Source organism: Lissotriton vulgaris, chromosome 9 (genome assembly GCF_964263255.1).
Source record: "Lissotriton vulgaris chromosome 9, aLisVul1.2, whole genome shotgun sequence".
Lineage (NCBI taxonomy): Eukaryota > Metazoa > Chordata > Amphibia > Caudata > Salamandridae > Lissotriton > Lissotriton vulgaris.
Genome location: NC_141697.1, coordinates 398,473,839 through 398,496,414, shown reverse-complemented (window position 1 = coordinate 398,496,414; position 22,576 = coordinate 398,473,839). Strand labels below are relative to the sequence as shown.

At 42.4% G+C, this 22,576-nt stretch overlaps 1 protein-coding gene across 3 annotated transcripts in view; it reads right to left on the bottom strand.

The window, feature by feature from the left end:
* Nucleotides 1-12,105: 12,105 nt before the first annotated feature.
* The window catches only part of WDR25 (WD repeat domain 25), an 850,076-nt gene continuing 839,605 nt past the window's right edge, over nt 12,106-22,576 (bottom strand). For all 3 annotated transcript variants that reach the window (XM_086937810.1, XM_086937809.1, XM_086937811.1), the window contains one exon: nt 12,106-12,637. In XM_086937810.1, coding sequence (XP_086793936.1) covers nt 12,416-12,637 — 222 coding nt within the window. In that variant the 3' untranslated portion in view covers nt 12,106-12,415. The remainder of the gene's footprint in view (nt 12,638-22,576) is intronic.

The window sequence follows — 22,576 nt, the reverse complement described above, 5'->3', positions numbered from 1 at the left end:
ACCCGGCCACGGGCAACCTCCTTTGCAATCTTTCTTTCTACCACCGCCGGATTCTGCTGAACCGACAGTTGGTTTTTACACAGTGATTCCCCCCGAAAATCCCCCGCCGGGATGTGGAAACCATACGAGAAGCCGTCCCGCAACACCCCAGCGGAGACATGATCAGGGTATTCATTTAGCCAGGGGATCATTGCCATGATATCTACGGGGGTAGGTAGTGGTACCCCATGGTCGACATTAGACCTGTTTGGCCCCTCCTCTACCCCCTGTATCACCATTCTTGGCTCTGCACGAACTCTCAGGGTGTGAAGAATGTCCGCACCCTGCACACTCATGCCTGAACTTACATGTCCCTTGTGGCCTCGTGCACTTGCCTCTGTTAAAGTTCCAGCAGACCCCTTTTCTACCCCCGTTCCCACCACTCTCGGTTGGTGGTCCCCAGCGGGGCCTGCTCGAAAGGGCGCCGCCAATTGATGGCGGGAGGGCGCCGACCCATTCCCGCCGAGCGAAGACGACTTCGTTGCGCCCGGCAGGAGCTGCTTCTGCCAAGAGATGGAGTCGAGACAATCCCACGTCAGAGATGAATCGTACTCCTTGGCCTTACGAAACTTACTATCATAACCCATCCATTCATCGCCCTCATACATTTCATAGAAATCCATTATACGTGCCTGATAGCAGGCCAATTCGGTCAAAACCTCTGGCTTACGTTCCCCAATGATTGCAGTAAACATCGCAAAGGCCTTGGCCCAATTTGAGATCGTCTCATCAACCCTGAACCCCGCCATTTTGGCACGCCACACACTCGGGTGCCACAAATCCTTCTGAGTTTTAACATACTCCATCTCGCGATGGTCAGTCAGGAGAGAAAGCATATTCACATACTTATCAGCCCAAATCAATTCTTTCGTGGCCAGCGGAATATGTTGGACCACCTTTTCCCTTCTTGAGGGTAAAGATCCCTCCCTTGCCATTGGCAATGGCTGCTTACCCGACTCCATAGCTGGTCCCGCTGTTTTTTCAACGCCAGCCGCTGGTCCTTTCCGAGGGAACCTGTGGGGGGACAAGAGGGAGATTCGCCTTCGCGGCATCTCGCGATTGCCGCAACTGCTTTATTAGTAACTTGGCCTCTTCGGCCGTGTCTCCTGGTGCCGTAGCACCCCCTGTATTTTTGCCGAGCCATGCGGCCAACTGGGCGGCCAACTCCGGAGGCATATCCTCCTCGTTGGTGGGCGTAACTACAATCGGAATCGGTTGGCCCGCGTCCGGGATCGGTACCGGGGCCTCAACTGGACTAACCGGGCTTGCCGGGAGTGACTCGGGAACTGGGACCTCCCCCCCTGCCGCCCTATTCCTGATCCTTTTACCTCTCCCAGCGGGGACGACTCCCGGCAATGCTGGTCCTATGACTTTCTTCGGTCTGCCCGTATTGTTCATTGCCGCCATTTGCTTTTTCATGCTCGCCATATCCTTTATCAGCATGCGGAGCATCTGGTCAGTCCCTGACTTCTTTCCGGCCTTCTTGCCAGGCATTGTTGTCGGATGTTCGACCCTTGCTGCTCAACGCGGTCCTGGATCCGAAGGCTGAAAGAGAAACACAAAATTACAAGTTCTCAAAAATTGCTCCTTGTTCCGTCGAGGGCTCACGTGCAACGATTGGGTGCAGCTTCCAAGCACAGGAACAAGAGGATGCTTCTTCGGATTGCTGCTCCTTTTATTCCTCTTCGGGAGGGCGTGTACCCTCCTCCGGTACGCCTACGGGGCGTGGCCAACGGTGTAGGTGTCTAGGACAACCCTTCTTGGGCGGGAAAAAGGCGCGCCCCGGCTACGCCGCTTCGGGCATACCAGCCGAGACACGCCCCCCGCCCAAAATGGCTTCCCGGGGGGATTCGGGCCCCCTACCATGCGTACGGGGGGACCGAGTGGTCGCCCCTTTCCAATAATAGAAATCACTTCCACATGACTATACTGAGCTCCATAATTTCTTTAAAGTTCACCTTATCCATTCTTCCAAAGGGTGACCATGTCCAATAACAGCTAGACCTACTACTTGGTTCAGGTTTCTCTAGAAACAAAACCCATATGGACTCTTAGTACAATTCTGGGACTCATTTGTCCTTCAATAGACTTAAGTGGACCCACACAATGAATTTTTATTGGAAGATCTCATCTCCTAAACATATATGTTGGCTATATCCCCTGCTACACTGGTTTTCCTATTTTCACAATTAAACCTTTCGTGGCTTTTCTCTATAACAATTTTAGGATCAACCTTTTTCTGTACTTTGACCGCTGAAATCAGCAAATTCCACTCGGAGGAACGAAAATACAACTCAAACTATTTTATATTTCATTATGATCCGTTTTATTCCTCTTGTACTTCATACCAGCTACATCACAAGCTGGTGAAATAAGTAGGTTAAAAATTAATTTACGGAAGCAATCTTTCACAGTCCGGAAGGGTACTAAGTAGTAACTTTGACCACCCTTTTTGAGGGGCAGGCAATGAGTCTCACAACGAAGATTAGGGATCTGCTATAGAAACACTATTTTTTTTAAAAAAGGGTCTAGATATTGAGTTTTCTTCAATTATGTTTTATGACACAGTAAGAAATCGATACAAGCTAAAACGTAATAATGCTTCACTATTTTTTATACCCTAACACCGTGCATGGTGAACAGCAGCCCAATCTGTTATTATTACACGAAATGGCAATAAAAATTTGCCACAAGAACATAGTGATGGATGAAATGCTTGAATAAACTTAAGCCAAGCAATCTCTCAGGCCACATTCCAGTCCACCAGTCCATTGTTTATTGCATACTTTGCCACCCTAGACAGAGTCCTACTTAGGTCTCATAATTGAGGTATAGCTTGAGTTCTGCAGCTCAGTGAGAACGGGACCCACGTCTGGATATACCTGTTGTACTCACGGCTAAATCGGTTTGGGGCTTTTTGTGTTCCAGTTCAGAAGAGACCTGACCTTGCAATTCAGGTTGGACTTCTCTTACTGGAGCAGGACCATGGATGGCTTGCATACAGCTGATTTCTGTCTCAAATGGAATTTTACCCATCACGATTTTGTATTCCTCAATAAAGTAATTCTTTGATAAAAAGTGGTGTGGCTAGGATTCAATGGCTTTTGAAATCCTCCTGGCAAAAATCTGCCGATATATAATAGAATTTGTAAAGTGTGAGTAGAATAAGAGTGCTGTAAATGCACCAAACAGTTAAAGTGTTTTTGACTCTCCCAAATCCGCTGACAGATGGGTTGACATAGGTACAATGACTAATAACGGAAAAATTACCCTGGCAACCTCAATCTTTCAAATTCTATTCACACATACATGTGCTCATTTAAAAAAATGTATGGCCCAGAGAGGAAATCCTTTACTTTACATTTGTCTTTTTATTAACAATCATATTGAAATTCTACATAATATTTTTTCTTCACTTTGCATAGGCAATATCCTGTGCATCATATTTGCATGGTCCCAAAAATAACAAAAAAACATCCTGTACAAATTTTATCAAATTGAAATATAAAATATTTGGATTTGCAATTATGTGAACTATATGGATAACATGCATGATGATACATTCTGCTATAAACTGCAAATTATAAATTGTGGTACAAACTGTAATTGATTGAGGGGGCATATAAGAAGAGTTTACAGAAGACAAAAAAATACAGAAGACCAAATAGGAAATAAATTCTGAAATGCATGAATCGGTTTTAAACGTAAGTTGTGGATTTGCTAGTAATATGAATGATGGTATGCAAGAGAAGGAGAATGGTGCTTCAAATGGATGTTTTTTTATTATTTTTGTGACATGTAGTTATGATGTACAGGATATTGCCTATGCATAGTGAAGAAAAATACTATGTAGAATTTCTATTTAATTGTTAATAATAAGACAAATGTAAAGTAAATGTTTTCCTTTCTGGGCCATACATTTTTTCATATGAGTACATGTATGTGTGAATAGAATTTAAAAGATTGAGGTTGCCAGGGTTATTTTTGCAATATTAGCCTTTTCCCTGCCCTAGGAACCCCATTTAAGGCAGCGTTCCCTTTTTAAAAAATATATTTAAGTACAATGACTACAGAACTTAACCCCTTGTGTTTCGCTTTTCCTTTCTTTACAACTACAACATTTTAAAAAAGAGCATGGCATAAACAATAGATGCGCATCCACAGAGAGTAATTTACATACTATTTATTACTATAGTTGGTAGAAAGGAGGGGCACCAATGCACACTCAAAGCTTCTCCTCTTGGGAGTCATGGCCCTTCCCTACACAAAACAATGATAATAAATGGCATATTAGATTCCGCATATTTTTTGTATATTTAATATGTATTCAACTCAAGCTGGAAAAATACTGATTTCATAAAGGTAAACTTATCAACAAAGTCATGTAGAGACAAAAATACTCTTCTTGCACAGTGCTTTATTTACTTTTAGAGGTGAGGAAAATACAAAACGTCATATTTTATGTGTTTATTTTGCAAACTGTACAAAATAAAACCAGATGCTGGGCATCATTACAATCACCATCTTGTGGGATGAAGCCCACATGTATGACTAATGCTCTTGTATTTACTAATGGCAATGCGCCTAGTGATATGTTGAGAAAATGTAGATGGAGTATAGTATTACGCGTTATGGGCCATATGTATCATCAAACTATTTTGCATTTCCTAAATAGCGAATTTAAAGGAATTGCTATTTAGGAAATGCAAAATGGTATGTATGAACAAAATCGCTTTTTATTTGCGATTCCTTAAGCTTCCTTTTTTGCGAATTCGCATTTTGCGAATTTGCAATTAAGGAATAATTTCCAATGCATTCCTATGGGCCAGGAGGCCCATAGGAATGAATGCAAAATAATTCTCAAATTGCGAATTTGCAATTTGCTAATCGCAATTTGAGAATTATTGCAAGGGTGTCTCAAAGACACCCTGCTGCACCCCTGAAAAGAACATGTGTGTGCATATGGCGCACATACATGCCCTATGAGCATGTGTGTGCATCATATGCCACCTTTAAAAATGCCAATTTGTGCATTTCTGGAAGAATTCGCAAGTTACCATCAACTGAAAGTTGGTGGTAATTTGCAAATTCTTAAACGAAATTCGGAAGCTAAAATTGCTACATACATAGCATTTAAGGAATCGCAAATTTGCGATTCCCTACATGCTATGGAAAAATAAGGAATCACACAAGTTTGCAATTCCTTATTTTGGGAATGTTTCATACATTCCAAAACGTGCAAAACGGCCGTTTGCGAATCGCAAAGGCCAAAATTCTGCGAATTTCGGCCTTTGAGATTCAAAAACGGCTTGATACATATGGCCCTAACTCCTTTAATGCAGCACCCACAGTAGCCACCTCCAAGAAAAAAAATTACCACCCTAGAATTAGAACTTGCAACACTACATAAATCCATCATTTACAATCCTCTTCCTCTTTTAAATCTGTCATTCCACTATCTTTCTAACTTCTCCTCTAAATTTAAATTTGCAGAATATCCCTACAAGTTGATTCGCCTCGATTAGTTATGTACGAAACAAAACATAATTTCTATAAAGTATTCTAACCAAATTATAGTAACATTTCTTTCCTTTTTTTAACAACAGAAAACAAGTATATTCCCTATTCACCTCAATCTTCTTTACCTCTGTTATTTACATCCGAAAATCTGTATACTGTGTGACCATATGACCGTACTCGCCATTGCACCCCTTATATAATGTGCACCAATTTGAACACGTTCAGACCTGATTCTCTCCTGACATTTTTCAACCACCTAGCAATTGTTTTAGTTATAACCCCTTATATGGTGACACATATGACAGCAACAAATGAATCTCTGCGCCATGTCTGAACTTCAACATTGTATCCTCCTAAGCGTTTATACAATTTACTACACACAACTTTGATTTATCCTCATAATTTGGATAAAGAACTGAATCTGACAATGTTTTTCTTCTTTTCTAGATTTAAAAAAGACCCTTTCAGGAGCATATACTCTACCACTCACTTCTAATGCCCTAACACCCAAACCTCCCCTATACAAACTTAAGCTTAAACCTTTTCAAATCTAAAAACCTTTGGAAAATAAATTAACCTCCAAATGAAATCTCTAGACTTTGGTGGTTTCCTTAATCTCATGCTCTGCAACAGCCTACAGATAAGAATGTCCTTCTCTATAGATCTTCCATCACTCAACAAATGCCCTGCCGCATTTACAGATATAACAGTAAACAAATCCTCTGTTATTGTTCTGCCAAGAAAATTGCTATCTCGAAACAGGCGTTCCCATGGGATCCAAATTCCTCCCCATGCACCAACATACCCATTTTCTCCAAAATCCCTAGTACCTGCTTTTAGTCCAATATCCCAGAGTTCCAAGAGCAGCACCTCAGCCTCTCTCAAAAGATCCAACAAATGTCCTGATCTCCTGATACTTTCCAAACAAGAAAGTTCATTACCGTGTTCACTACCAACAGATGTCTCTCTTCCTCTCCATTTCTTAAATTACCTTATTTTGCTTCCAGAAAAAAGTGACTATTCCACATCAACTATAAGACTGTCAGAAACCAAGCCTGCAACATCCAAAAAGGAGTCACCATCACTACCTGAAATTTTTCTTTCCTCACTTTCAGAGGTACTTTGTGTAACATTGCAAAAGGAAACGTGTAATTCTGTTTTCGTATCCACTTCTGTTGAAATTAACCCATTGCAACAGTCCGTGGATCTGGTAATCAACTGTAAAACGTCTTTATCTGAAAAGTTAACCTGCTTGCAAAAAGATCTTAAACTTAACAGTATGACTGTTTGAATATCTGTAGAAAAATTCACCAATCTAACTTTGTATTGTTGCAATCTTTCAAATACCTTGAATTCAAATTAGCTACAGAATTCTCCTCTTCTAGAAAATATTCCACCTTCACACCTATATTCCGCTCCAGGCAAATAAATTCTCCATGACAATTTCTCTTTTCCCAAAGCATGTTTTATCTCTCTCTTTACCAACAGCAACTCCTTCTAGGGTAACAACTGCTTTGCTTGCACCGTGTTTGCTTGAACACCCAAAATCTAAATTTTTTTCAAAGGCAAAAAGACTAACTTTCCCTCACTTATTATGAATCCTGGATTCTCCAAGACGTTCCTTACAGAATCCACCTGATTTTTCAATTACCTTATGCACTAAGACATCAGAAGAATGTCACTCACATAAACGATCAAACAAATTTCTCTTTCTCTCAAATAAGCAACCAATGACCTCAGTATACTGGTAAGTCACCAAAGAACTGATGTTCGGCTTAATGGCAAACACACAAACAGGTAAAACTGATGTCTCTGAGTCTGAATGGGGGATAAGGTTGACTTATGCTGCTCATCGGAAATATAAAATAGACGTCTTTCAAATCCAACTTCACCATCCAATTGTTTTCCTGCAAAATATCTCTCAACAGATGAATTCCCTTCATTTTTAAATGTATTTAACACACATACTTGTTCAATTTCCTTCAAATTTATCACAGGACGCCAACTTTTGTCTTTTTTCCCACCAAGAAAATATTGCTTATAAAGCCTTTTTGATAATCCTCAATCTGAATAATTGCACCTTTCTCTAACATTTGCAAAACCTTGCAATCCACTGTTACTATTATACTTTTTCCATATAAATTGATTTGGTTCTGCTTCCTGATCCGGACTCCCAACAAAATTCAAATTGTTTCCCTGCAGTTTCTTGATTATCCAAGGGAACCATAAACCAAATCTGTACAACATTGTTTAGACATCCTCCAACTTTTTTTTAAGAAACAACCAGTAGAAACCCCCACACTCACCTTTCATTCCGACTATATTTTCACCCTTTCCACTGATACACCTGGTACTTCCAGATCTCCTTCTCTGAGGTAAGTAGCCTATTGAGGCTTAAATGTGTATGCTGTAATGTCTGCTTTGGAAACTATAGACATTGGCCATCCACGGCCGACAAGTTGTCTGCTGCTCCCGGCCTTGCCAAAAACACTGCTCTCAAAAACCCTCCTCTTGTTCCTCTGTGCTTTATCTAGAGCCGTAAAAGTTGACAGATGCTGCTCAACACTCTTAACGAGGCCTTCTCCAAACAATAAACATTTTATATCCTCACTGGATCCTTCCTTTTCCATGTCCCCCAGCTTAGGGTTAATTTTCATGAGAAACACTTTGTGTCTTTCTGAAATTAGGCTTGCATTAGCAGTGTCTAGGAAACACTTAGCTCTCTGGGTTCATACTGTAAGAAGGTCTAAGTTTACTGGTGCTTTCTCTAAATTATCAATTTCTCTCTTATCTAAAATACTAGCAAAAGGCCCCAATATAAACAGTAGCTAATTCTGCACTGTTTTAATGAACGCTCTAAATCCTTATGCGGCTCTCTGCCTAATTTGAACAAAAAAGAAATCCACTCTGGTTCTAAATTCAAAGCATACCACACCTTGTCCCCTACTACCGGGTGTACACAATTGGTTGTTAACACTGCCCTCACCTCCTTATCTAATTACTTCCTAATCCATTTCTTTATGAACTTTTCTACAGATTCTAATGGCCACCAATCTGGACTATGTGGATGTCTTAAATCAAATGGGGGAACAGACTTTGTGGTTGATGGTTTTTCTAAAACACCATCCAAATTCATATGACTCATATTCATTTTGAAGATCAAGTACAGACATTGATATTTTCATCATCCCCTTTATCATACATCCAATCACATTTCTCCTCTATCCAGCCACCTTTGGCATCTCCTAGTGTGCCGCCAGGGACACCTCTTTTCTGTGTGCCACCAATGACACCCTTTATTTGTGTGTCATCTAACACCACTGTTATATTAGTATTAGACCTAACCTCCTGATTCTTGCTCAAAGGCATCACCTCAATATATTCTACCTTTTTAAGGTGCATCCCTTTTTTGGGCCCATCATCATCGTCAGATATAGACCTCATCAGTATTAAAGTCTCTAATTTTCTGTACCACAATAAAATGTATGATCTCCTTCTTGGCCAATTTCCTCTCATTTTGAATAAACTTTATTAAAATATCTTTACTGAAAATAACCTCTGGCAACTCAACAGTACTACAATACTCCTCACTTACCAGCTTTACTGTTTGAAATACATTCTATCCGTTCATCATATCCAAGTAATATGCCCCCAGTACTTTAAAAAACTCTTATTTGCACAATGTAGGTTCTCTGACAATACTGTCCTCTCCTTAAACAATATTGTGCATCCCTCAGGCTTCAAGCCCTCTTAGAACTTACAGCGTGTCATTCCTAAGGCTCATGCTAACTTAGTTGAAAACATTTTCAAAATTTTTTTCAATACTAAAATGGACACGAAAAAGCACTCGCCCATCCGTGTGACGACATGTTCTGCTGCTTGCATATTCTTAAAATAATACAAGTATTGCTCCTCAAACAAAGCCAGCCACTAAATCTCAAGGGAACATGTGTGAGAAGATACACCCGCTTTACAAACTGAAACTCCTAAAATCTATCAAAAAACAAACTCCCAAAAAGGTAAGAAAAAATCTGAGATCACCTTCAACATGAAAGAAATCACATAATGAAACATAAAACTATTTTAAAATATCTAATTATAAATATATCAAACTTTTTTTTAAAAAAATGAAGAATTAATCAACTCAGAAAACTATCCTGCTTCCATAAAATTGAAGCACTCATCCACACAACGAAAGAAATTAAACAACTGCTTTTATATATACACATATGAAAGAAATAGTAAGGTACTTATCTCTGCATAAGCAGCATTTAAAAGAGGAAGAGGATTCTAAGACATGTGTTGCTAGTTCTAACTAAAGAGTGGTTGATATGGGGATATAATTAATATTTTTTGTGGTGCTCAATTAGCCGTCCTAGGATGGAAAGATATAACCCCTTTACAAACTAAAATATATCAAAAAACAAACTCCCAAAGCATAATTAATTTACAAAAAGGTAAGAAAAATCTGGGATCGCCTTCAACATGAAAGTAATCGCATCATGAAACATAAACTATATTACATTATCTAATTTTAAATATAACAAGCTGTATTAAAAAAATGAAGCCTTCATCAACTCAAAAAACTATTCTGCTTCCATAAATTTTAATCATTCATCCACATAACAAAAGACAATAAACAACTGCCATTTTATATATAGATATACACACATATAAAAGAAATAGTAAGGTGCTTATCTCTGCATAAGCAGCATTTAAAAGAGGAAGAGGATTCCAAGACGTGTTGCTAGTTCTAAATCTAGAGTGGTTGTTATGGTGATATAATGCTTATTCTTTGAAGTGGCTGTTGTGGGTGCGACATTAAAGGAGTTAATGCATAAGGCTAGCCTCCGTTCTTGTAATAAAGTCTATGAGGCTTTTAATATTACAATTTTCAAATAATACTGTTAATAACAAAAACAATGTGTTGATTATATAGCACTTAATACCACCACTCTTTTGTTTCTATAGTATGTAAATAACAGATGTTACTATTACCAAATTTAATGGTTCTCAATTAGACGCCCTTGGGAGGATGGAAAACTGAACCGGTCTTGCTGGGAATCAAACGTGTGCCCTTCAGATAACTGCAAAGGTCTGAAGCGAGTGTTAACTTAATGAGCAATAATTCTGACATTTCAAAAAGTTCCTAGATCTGAGTGTGGATACTAAGAGGTTGAGCAAGCCAGATACTAAAATCATGATAAGACTTCATGTTATGAGGACAATGCACCAAATATTTTGCTAAATCAATGATAAGTTAGTCACAAAGGAAAAATTATCCAATACTTTCTGACCATAAAATAGTTAAAGAACTGCAAATGTAATTATTTACACAAGATAAGTTAAGTTGAATATACAAAATGAATAAAATACACTAAACAAATAACTCAGCTGGCTTAGACAATCGGAGAGACCAGTGGAATAAGAGCATAGGTTTAAATTCCTTTAGCCCTAGCATAGCTGTATATTCCTTTGAGATCAATAAAATGAATACTTCTGAGTTGATTTCTACTAATACTTAGAGGGTCATTAGGATATTGCAACCTCCCGTGGAATGGGACCGCCCGCCATCAATGTCGGAGCCTCGTTGCATACATTAGGATGCTCCTGCCACACAGGTAGGCGCATCCTGCATTCCTGACATTGTGGCAGGAGGTACACTCAGCACCGCCCGCCACAATGCCAGGAAGGCATGACGTGCAGTTTCATGCACAACATGGCAGGCATAGCGCGGTGCCTGCCATGTTGTGCATGGAATTGCAGGGGTTACCATAGGTACCCCCCATGTTCACCCCTCACCCCCTGGAGTCCCTGGAGGGCCGCAACAGGCCCCGGCAAGCAGACTCTGCATGCCTTCTGGAAGGCATATTCCAGCCCACATCCAAATATGGCTGGCGGTGTCTAACAGACACCGCCACCATATTGAACCTTTTTCCGCCCAGTCGACTTGTCGACCAGGCGTAAAAGCGGCGGACGGTCTTTCCGTCCGCTGCGGGCCCCCCAGCCATAGTAATATGGAGGGGGGGGGGGGGGGGGGGTCTTTGCTGGAAGGATGGCGGGCGGATCGCTCCTGCCAGCCGGCCCGGCAGGGGCGATCCGCCCGCCATCCTAATGGGGTCATTATTGTTTGTTGTGTGCCTCTAACTAATATGTATTATTAAACCTAGAGGTCAAGAAAGATTGCACCATGCAGGGCTCAATTACTAGTTGTAGCCAATAAGCAGAGGGATATTATAATTCCTTGACTGTGAGATGTGTCTGGACATGACCACAGGGACAGTGCTCGTTCGCATAGCAGATTGTCTCTTGACACTGAACATGAGGATGCTGAGATTTCAGAAACTCTCTACCACTTGGATACATTTAGACTGAGAACAAAGCTCAGCACATTGAAACTATGCCTCGCTGATGAGGAAAGCTGGATGAAGGAGATAAAGAAAGAGAAAGCAAAAGTTATAAAATAATCTGTATACCCTACTGAAGAAAGAAGAAAGACAAATCCAAACAAATAGTGGATACCACTTATAAAACAGAGTGAAACTGTTTTTGAGAATTGCTGTTCTAAACTGCTTTAATCTGAGTAACAAGCAATTAACTGGTGGTGCTGTCTGTGTCAGTCATATTGCTTCAATTGGTTTCATTATTTTTAAAATAACACAAAGGCACCCACCCAATAAGTATTATGGGGTAAATTGACTCAACTTTCATGTACCTTTGTAGTACAGTAATGTTATTAATGATACATCATTCGAAAAATACTGTGGTTTATCACACAACGTACTAAAATGTAAATACAACATCAGGCAGTCCCCTTCCTCACCCACCCCCAATACTGTTTTTTCATAAAAAATCATTACTGCCAGATTTTAATAGTTCCTTCCCAATCACATGTTGCAAGGAGTGATGGGAGTACTGGATGAAAAGATAGATTGACGCAAGCTTCACTGTGAGCAGTAAGGGTATGGATAACCCTGGCAGTATTATAATTATAGAAATATATTTTTCCCTCAGAACTTCCAGTAGCTAGAATGGTTCCATCTGGAGAAAACTGGCAGCCCACTGAAAAGCCTTCTACCTGTATGGAAAGAGACAAGAGAAAGCAGTTATACGGTAAATCTTTGAAAACACACTAAGTCCATCTAAACATGCTTCATTTCTTCATTGTACTTTATATGTTATTAAAATATAATTAACAAACATGGATGAGTAAAAATGCCCTTAAACTTAACATAAATGAAAACAAAATCAATCCATTTGGGTCCAAGTGCAGAAGTGATATCTTCTCCCTCCATATTCCAATCATTCAAGTTAAGTCGAAATGTATTATGTTGGTTACAAACCATACAAAATCCTCAAATAACACTGAAAACAACACAATTATGTTACTATTATCTTATAGTAATATAACAGTAATATAATTAAAAAGAACTCTCAAAACTACAAAACAAATCATACTAAAAAAGGATCTAACATTGCCTCGCCTTTTACTAAAGGCGTAGATCACACATAGAACAATGCTGGTGGCAAAACCCCGGTCAGAGGGCCATAGGGCAAGGAGGAGCTACAAGGCCCAACCATGGTCATTCAGGATTTTTATTCCTAATGTCCCAGGACCCGATCTACAATGGGTCCTGAGCAACTGGTCCAAATGCCTCTTCAGCCCTTGGCTCTCAGTAATATTGTGGCCCGAGCATTGCAAGACTCCCTCAGGGAACGAGGTGGATTCAGGGGAGTGAACACAGGCTCACAAACTCAACATGCACGCAGCAGCAATAAATGATTGTCCAGCCAAATACTTACTTTTGTAACAAAAAAAGTATTATATTTTACGGCTATCAACTCAGAAGGAAATACATCATTCTCATTAGGGTTCTAGTGTTTCTTTTAAGCCATTCCCCAGGTCACAGTTGCCCCTAGAAATAGTGGTTACTCTCCATTCACTGTAGACAACATCGAGAATAAGCCCCTGTAGTAGAGTCTCAAAAGTCTGACTCTATTTTAAAGTCAACAGTGTTACAGCATGTGGTAAAAGAAGATGCACAGTCCAACTGTGTAAGTAGATAATCCTTTATTGTAGATTCCTTCTAGGTTAGGTAATTAGGAGAAGATAGGAAGTATTGATCAAAACCCACCAGGAGCAAGCTCCCAGCAGCTCAGCCTGAGTTGACCAACTGACACTGTGAGCCAGAAGAACACCCAGGCATTCTATGATGTCATGGTACATTCTATTCAGTGGAGAACAGTAGATAAGTAATTTACTACACATCCTCCTTCCTTAGAGGATGACAGCAGAAATAGAGAGAGATAAGTGAGATACCTCAAATACAACATTTACATGAAAGTACAATAAGGAGATACACAAATCTAATCATGTACTAGCAAGAGTAGAAATACAATGAGATGCTAAACATTACAACTACACGCCCATCCCCCTCCCTTAGGGAAACAAAGCATGGTTTAGATGAATAAAAACCAATGCAACAAAGAAGGGTGGTCACTCCCACAACCTCTCCAAATATGGGTACACCACAGGGTAGGCACCCTGGTAAACAAAGGTGGGTGTAGACACCGACCCTTGAGAGAAACACAACATACCCAAAGAAAGGTACAACAGGGGTAAAGTTCACTCTAGATAACCAGAAGAGTGTAAGTCCCATAACAGAAATTTACCAGAGAAAAACGCTCTGGAAAGAAACCAAAAGTTGCCCTGATAAAGGCTTGCTGACACTGAAAATATGATAAAGCTCCTAACTCAAAGTCCTACCAACATGAAACCCTTGGCCACAAATTCCAAGCAGGAAGACTTCGACCGGAGCATAGTGCCCAAACAATCTCCACCAAAAATAGGGAACAACGCAGGGTACTAACCCTGTAAAATAACGCAACCCCCCCTCCTGAGGCACAGCCGGGAGCAGCCTGCTAGATTGTATTATTTGTGCTTTTTAAACGTGAAAATTGAAATTTTAATCTGATGCTGCACTTACTTTGTCTCACAACTGCTGTGTGAAGGCACTTCTCTTTGCGCAAAAACGAGTGCTGGAAAGGGCGAAATCGCCGAGCTTTCCAACGCCATTCCCCACGCCCTGATTGGGACACGCCCACTCAGAGGCCACGCCCCCTGCTAGTGTCATAAAAGGCGCGCTGAACAACAAGCGCGCTGACATACTCTGACAAACTCCTGAGGCACAGCCGGGAGCAGCCTGCTAGATCGTATTATTTGTGCTTTTTAAACTTGAAAATTTAAATTTTAATCTGATGCTGCACTTACTTTGTCTCACAACTGCTGTGTGAAGGCACTTCTCTTTGCGCAAAAACGAGCGCTGGAAAGGGCGAAATCGCCGAGCTTTCCAACGTCATTCCCCACGCCCTGATCGGGACACGCGCACTCAGAACCACGCCCCCCCCATCGTCCTTCCACCATAAAAATGTGTATGGACCGGAAGCGCAGCGGACGAGCGCAGCGGGCGCGACGATTGCGCGCCGAAGGTGCGCATAAGGCAAGCTCGTCTGCGCTCGTCCACGACCGGGGCCGGTCCTCCTGCCTGACCCACCAGCCATAACATCGCGCCATATACCCGGACCGATCTGCTGTCTTTTAGACCCCCGCTGCACGACCCACTCTTGCTCTCTCCTGGACGCCCAAAGCCGGGACTTTGTCTGCACAATTTGTCATTTGTCCTTGTCATCTGCTGGCTTAACATCCCGCCCAATCCACGCCCCCACCTCAGCTTCTATTTCTAGCGCTCACCCCCCGTTGACCGTTAGATCTGCACTTATTAATTGCAGATCTTTGACCAAACATGCCTTTGACATCTGGCAGTCCCTCCGAGATAACAAGTGGGATCTGCTTTTCCTAACGGAAACATGGCTCAATGACACTACGAACCCCGCCATTTCCCTTGCCTTACCGGAGGGTTACAGTATTAGCTGTGCCAATAGACCTAATGGCAAACCGAGAGGTGGTATTGTTATGTTATGTTATGTTATGTTATGTTATATTTTATTTCTATAGCCCACGGTTACTCAGTAAGAGTGTCCCGGCGCTTTATATAGGCAGCTCAGTGTGAAAAACATAACACCATAAGACAGAAACAGATAAGGGAAAGAAAGACGTCCTAAAGATTTAAAAGCCCGGTCTTGAGGCTCTTCCTAAACAAGAACAGATTGGGAGTGCGCCGCAAGGCCAGAGGTAAGGTGTTCCACAACTGAGGGGCCCTAAAACCAAAGGAGCGACCTCCGGTGCGGGCCTTCCTCACTCGGGCGACCACGGCCAAGAACAGAGATTCCGACCGAAGAGATCGAGCCGGGCGGTAAAAGACAAGCCTGTCCTGTAAGTACCTTGCTCCCGAGCCAGAAAGTGCTTTGTGAGCCAAGGTCAAAGCTTTAAACATAATCCGCTTCCGGATGGGCAGCCAGTGAAGCGACTGCACCAACCTGGATACTCTAGCTCGCCTATGGAGGCCGAAGATGGCGCGAGCCGCAGAGTTCTGCACAACCTGCAGCCGCTGAACAAGATAGTCCGGAAGCCCTAAATATAGGACGTTGGCATAGTCCAATCTGGAGCCTATTAAGGCTTGCACAGTAATCTTTCTATGCTCTTCTGTAAGCAAAGGTAAGAACTTCCGGAGCATCTTCAGAATACCAAAGCAAGTGCCCATCAAACCAAGAATATGTGATCTCAGTGTAAGATTATTATCAATCTTAACTCCCAGATTTTTAGCCACCTGAGATGCCTGAGCAGGGGGACACATATCCGTTGGCCACCAGGCCCGCCATTCAGGGTCCGAGGCACAGCCAAAGAACAGTACCTCCGATTTGTTGGAATTAGCTTTGAGGCTGTTCCGCTGGAACCAGTTGAAGACCATCCCTAGGCAACCCCGAATGCTCACTCCATCAAAATCCTGATCTTTCCTACACTTTCCTACATGTGAAGAGCAATTGAGTGTCATCCGCGTAGGACACGATCTGGGCCCCAAAGGACTCCACCAGTGCCGCCAAAGGGGTCATAAAGATGTTAAAAAGAGTCGGGCTCAACACAGAACCCTGCGGAACTCCGACTCCCAAAGGCGGCATCTCAGCGGAGCTCGGGGAGGCCCAGACCGTTTATCGGCGACCCTCAAGGAAAGATGTAAAACATTTGAACACCGTCCCCCTCAGACCGAAGTGCCTCATGGGGAACGGTGTCAAAGGCCGCCGACAGATCAAGCATGACAAGCATGGCCTTGCCTCCTGAGTCCAATGTCTCCCTAATAACCTCTGACACCTCCAGGAGTGCCGTCTCCGTACTTAAATTAGAACGGAAACCGGATTGCGAGGGGTGCAATAGGTCATTCACTTCTAGAAAACTAGAAAGAACGCCATGCACATGCTTCTCTGTGATCTTAGCCAGCGCCGGGAGGAGGGAGATCGGACTGTAGTTGGCCAGAACCTCGTCGTCTAATCCAGGCTTCTTGAGGGGGGGAATCACCACAGCCCTTTTCCAGGACCGCGGGACCCTCCCCTCACTCAAAGACAAATTCAAGAGAGGGTTGACCAATGGGTTGACCACAGGCGCCATCCTGGCCAGAAATTTGGCCGGACAGGGGTCTAATGGCGAATCCGATTTAAGACTGGCCAGAAGTGCAAGGGAAGCATCGGTGGAGACAAAGGGAAACTCCGCCGGAACAACATCCCGAGTGGACGATGGAACTAGTCCAGCCCCAATGCTAGGAGACCCATCAGCAGACCTCTCTGAAAAGGAGTCCTGGATCGCTTTAATCTTGTCCGTAAAGAACTTGGCAAGATCACAGACCCACGACTCAGATGACGCTATTTAAGGCAAGTTGGTTCTAGGGGTCGTGAACTCCCTCACCACAGTAAAGATCTCCTTACATGAGTTGGAGGCAGCCTCTATCCTTCTGGCAAGATATTCCTTTTTCGCGCGGAGAATGTCGCAATGGTAGGCTTTGACCGCTATCCTATAGGCAAGTCTGGCCTCCCCGTCATACTGAAGACCCCACGCCCTCTCAGCCACCTTACACTGGCTACGAGTGACACGCAGTGCCTCAGTGAATCACGGCGCAGAAACCCGCTTGGCCGTGGGACGAGGGGCCATTACGGGGGCTAAATCATTCAGCCTCTCCGACAGCCACACCTGCATGGCCTCAACGTCCTGCTCCAAGTCACCAGAGAGGGGGCACGGATGGTCCACAAAAGCCTGAGCTAGCAGCTCAGGAGTCACTCTGTGCAGTGCCCTCGAGGCAGAACCATACTGTGTAGGGGCGCTACTAGGTAATTGCTCACTCCTCAGTATGGAGAACCTGACCAACCTATGGTCGGTCCAAAGCACCGGGAGAAGCTCAATATCCACTAAAGGGACTGACGAAAAAACCTGATCCAGGGTATGTCCCTTGTCATGTGTGGGGCCCACCAGAAAAAGAACAAGGCCAAGAGGGGCAGTGATGGTTTTATGTATGGTTGGTTATTTATCTAATTAGAATGTAATGACCATATTATTAGTTTAATATAGGGTAATGGTTCGGTTTAGCATTAGGATTAGGTAGATATTACTAAGTAAAACTTATTCAAGACTATTTGATGTTTAAATGATAATATGAGAACCAGAGCAGAAAGTTGTGATGTTCCTGTCGAATTCATTGTGCATGTGGGTTGGTCCAGTCCTAGGACACCATCTCTTTTTTAGGGAATGTTCAGATTATTTGTCTAACTGGGAAATTGCATGACACCGTGGCATTCCTCTGATTTCTAATCAAGTATTTTACTTGACCAAAGTCTTTCTGTGCAACTCTGAATCTTTTGACATCTAGGAACCTTTTAAGGAAAGCAAGGTAGACTTTTCAGTCTAATTTAGCCCAGATAGTGTTAGTGATTAGCAATGTTTTCACATAGTCTTTAGAGAAGTGAATAGGAGACATTTACATAGATATCTGAGATGATGATGCAACTTGCTGATAAGCATATTATTTGATGGTTTATGGACAGCCCCTCTCAACTCAAACTTTAAGGTTGTTTACTTTTGTTTGTAGATGTTCAGAACTCAGAAGGTTTGAATACTGAGAAGATTCTTGTAACATTCAGCAGTTTAGAAATCACGGCTGGGAAGGAGAATATTTCACAATATATCATATGGGGCCTTACATGCATTGAACTTATACATACTTAGCACAATATTTAAAATATAACAACATCAATATACTGATGACAAGAAAAGATGTACTGGAAGAATCACTCAATATACAGGTGAAAGTTCGAGGACTAAAGTATGTAATTAATCTTAATCAAGAACACAGTCATGAAATTTGTTTACCATTTTCTTTTCTCTGACAATTTACATTTTGTATCTTTCCTGTTATTGTCCACTTTCAATTCCCTTGACAAAGGAGTTCAACTTGTGCTATATTTCCCTTCACTCATCGCCTCATCCTTCCTGATCCCCCTTCTGATACTCAGAGAATTCCTGACTTACCAATGATCTATTGCTATCTTGTCTTTATTCCACCACCTAGCAGCATCCAGCTTCACCACAATTTCTCTCACTTCTATCACCTTCTAAGGTGTAGAAAATGTGGTACCTCCTTTAGGCACTATTCTGTAAATGTTAATTCTTCTTTACAATTCAACCCATTGATTTTAGCCACTTGTATGTTTTATTTTATGACATGATTTTTCTTTCCCCAGAGTTTTATATAGCGCAAACTGGACCCGAGAAATCGGGTATTAGAGCACTTTACATGAGCCCGAGTTTTGTTACAGAAGGACACATTCAATTTTGTTAGGCACGAGGAGATTAAGTGATTTACTCAGAATCACAGGATGTTGAGCGATGTTGCCGAGACTCGAACCCAGTTCCCCAGCTCCGAGGTCGACCGCTCTAGACGTAAGGCTACATCCACTCCCCATGATTGAATCTCTCAACAAGACTATTGCTCCTGGAATAATAGAAGGATGTTCTTGTGTGTTTAACTCCTGAAAACTTAAAAAACTCGGCAAATTGCCCTGAAGTAAATTGGCACACTTTGTCTGTTAATATTTCATTAGGAATTTGTTCTTTTGCAAAAACAGATTCTAAAAATTCTATCACCTTTTGACTATTGGGTACCTTCACACATTTTACTTCTGGTCAACTGCTATAATAATCCATCATTACTATGCCATACTCTTGTCCATTTACAGATAAATAATCAGACAAATGATGTTAATCGCCAATTTGCTCCATGCCTTGTGGGGGACCTTTATAGCTTTGATGGGACTAGGAACTTGATGGGTTTGTCACTTATCGCACAATTCATTCAATTCCTCACATAATGTTCTATGTTCTTATCTAACCCACCAAAGTTGTTCTTGTATTCTCCTCTTCCCGGCCCACATTCCTATATACTCCTCGTGAGATAAAGTTAACACTTTGTTCCTCATTCCTTCAGGCACCACTAAAAGATCTAAATATAGTAAAATTCCATTCACAATGGATAATTCCTCAAAAACATACTTATATCCTTCGCAAGCTTTTCCTTCTGATTTCCATTTAGATCAACCCTAGAGAATGCCTTTCTTTATCTCATTTCCTTGTCTGCATCACATGCAGCTATCCATTCCTTGTGTGACATAGCACCCTCCAAGTGACTTTTAACTGTGCACACCACATCTCCTTCATCATTCTATACTTTAGTTCCTCCTCATCTTGCTCACAGATCGGCATGTGGGAAAGACAATCAGCCAACACATTCTTGGCTCAAGGAACATATTCCAATTGATAATTGTACTCATGAAGTCTATTCTGCCACTTAGCAAATCGAGGTGTGGCTTTTCCCCTTCCTTTGGTGGTAAATAGTTGCACTAGTGGTTTATGATTAACTCATAGAGTAAAGTGAGAAAGTCATAGATAAGGTTTAAAATGAGCGATGCCCTACCAGCATGCTAATGCTTCCCTTTCTATCACTGAATACGATGACTCAGCACCTCTCAGACTTCTTGATGCAATTTCTGCCCTGTCCCTCCTTCATTGCATGAGGACTGCCCCAAACCCTTTTGACTAGCATCATTCATGATTATACTCTTGTCTTGTGTATCAATAGGTTTCAAAGGATGGGCATGTATCACTCCACTCTTGACCATCTTGAATTCCTGATCACACCTTACACCATTCAAAGCTAGAATTCTTTTTCAAGATATTTCTTATAATATATTTCTTTCCTGCGCAATTGGGGATAAATCTGGTATAAAATTCAATTAACCTCATAAATGATGGTCCTTGTTTTCTGTAGGATTGATATCTTCTACAATAGCCTTGACTAAACTAGCTTTTAGCTCAAACCGTGCTTGACAATTGATAGCCCAAATAATCAATAACAGGGGTGTTACATTTGCACTTTTCCTCCCTGAGTGTCACCCACTGTTTTTTTAGAAGGGAAAGTACTTGATGTAACCTTTTGCCATGTTGCACTTGGTCTTTGCCAAAGACTAAAACATTCTATTGGAATGAAATCACACCATCCATTTCTTTAAACTAACTTTCAACCACTCTTTGAAACACAGCAGAAGCTGACGCTAACCCAAAGAATATGTGTCAGAATTTATACAAACCTTCCAGGGCTATGAAGGCAGTATAATGGTGTGACTCAGGGTGTAGATTAATCTGGTGGTATGCTAAAGCCATGTCGAGGAAACTGAGAACCTTACCACCCTTCGGAGTGGATAGCATCTCTGTGATATTTAGGAGGGGCTGGCGATCAACACATCCTTCACTCCTCTGTCTAAGTTCCCCCCTTTGCCTTCGTGTTGTTTCTGTCATAACCAACACTAGTGCCAAGATGCCGATTGGCATTTGCGTGCTTTACAAAACTATTAACATTAATTTTCAACTCTCAGGAGGTCCACACACATACGAATGGACCCACTGGACCTCCGAACTAAAACAACTGGAGGTACCCAATCAGAACTCTTGATGGACTCAATGTCACCTTGACTACCCAATTTGAGCAATTTCTTCTTAAGTTCTGGTCATAAAGCTAAAGATACCCTCAGGACTTTATGTACTGCAGGATGTGCATCCTCCAATATTCTCACTTTATGCATGACACTTCAAAATAGACCTAGATTTTCGAGTGCGAAGTACAGCTAGGGGACACGACACTGACATGGTATGCCGGCACCTTCAAGTACCTGGGCATTCACATTTACAGGAACGCGGCGGATATATTGGATGGCAACCTGATTCGAGCCATAAATTCCTTGCGGGCCCAGATCCGGTTCTGGGGCACGCTCCCGCTCAATGTCCCGGCCAGAATCACCCTGACCAAAATGATAGTCTTACCTAGACTTCTGTACTACTACTCGAACATACCGGTGTATGTCCCAGCTCGGGTCTTCAAAGACCTGGAGACCCTAGCACGAGCACTTATATGGAATGCGGGGAGACCAAGGGTGGCCCTGAAGAAATTGTATGCCCCGACGTCCTCGGGGGGACTTGCGGTCCCGAACCAAGAGCACTACTACCTCGCCGCGCAGCTCCAGTGGGTGGTGGCCTGGCTCGCGGGTAGAAACCTGAACGACACGGCCTCAACAGTCCCAGCCCTGACCCATGCGGAGGCTCTCGCACTGTTCCACCCCCTTAGAGGTGCGACACATGAGACGCAACTGCACCTAGCAGTGGCACTGCGATGCTACAAGCGTGCATTGAAATTGACCAAGGAGACTACTCCCTACGCGCCAGCTCTACCATTGGAGGGACTGCCCAGGCCTGGGGGAGTAGTGACTGCAGCGCGCCTGCACGACTGGGTGCCGGTGGGGCTTGAGACAATGGCGGATTTATATGACGACGGGACCCTGGTACAGTTCGAGGGACTAGCGGAGAATCCAGGACTGCCAGCGGGACATTTCCTGATGCATGCATCAATGATACGGGTCCTAACGGAACATTGGGGCGACATGTCCACGGAACCCGAGACTCACCTCTTAATACAATACCTACACGTTATGGGGGCAGGGTCACACGTCGTACACTGGCTAACGCAGGCGC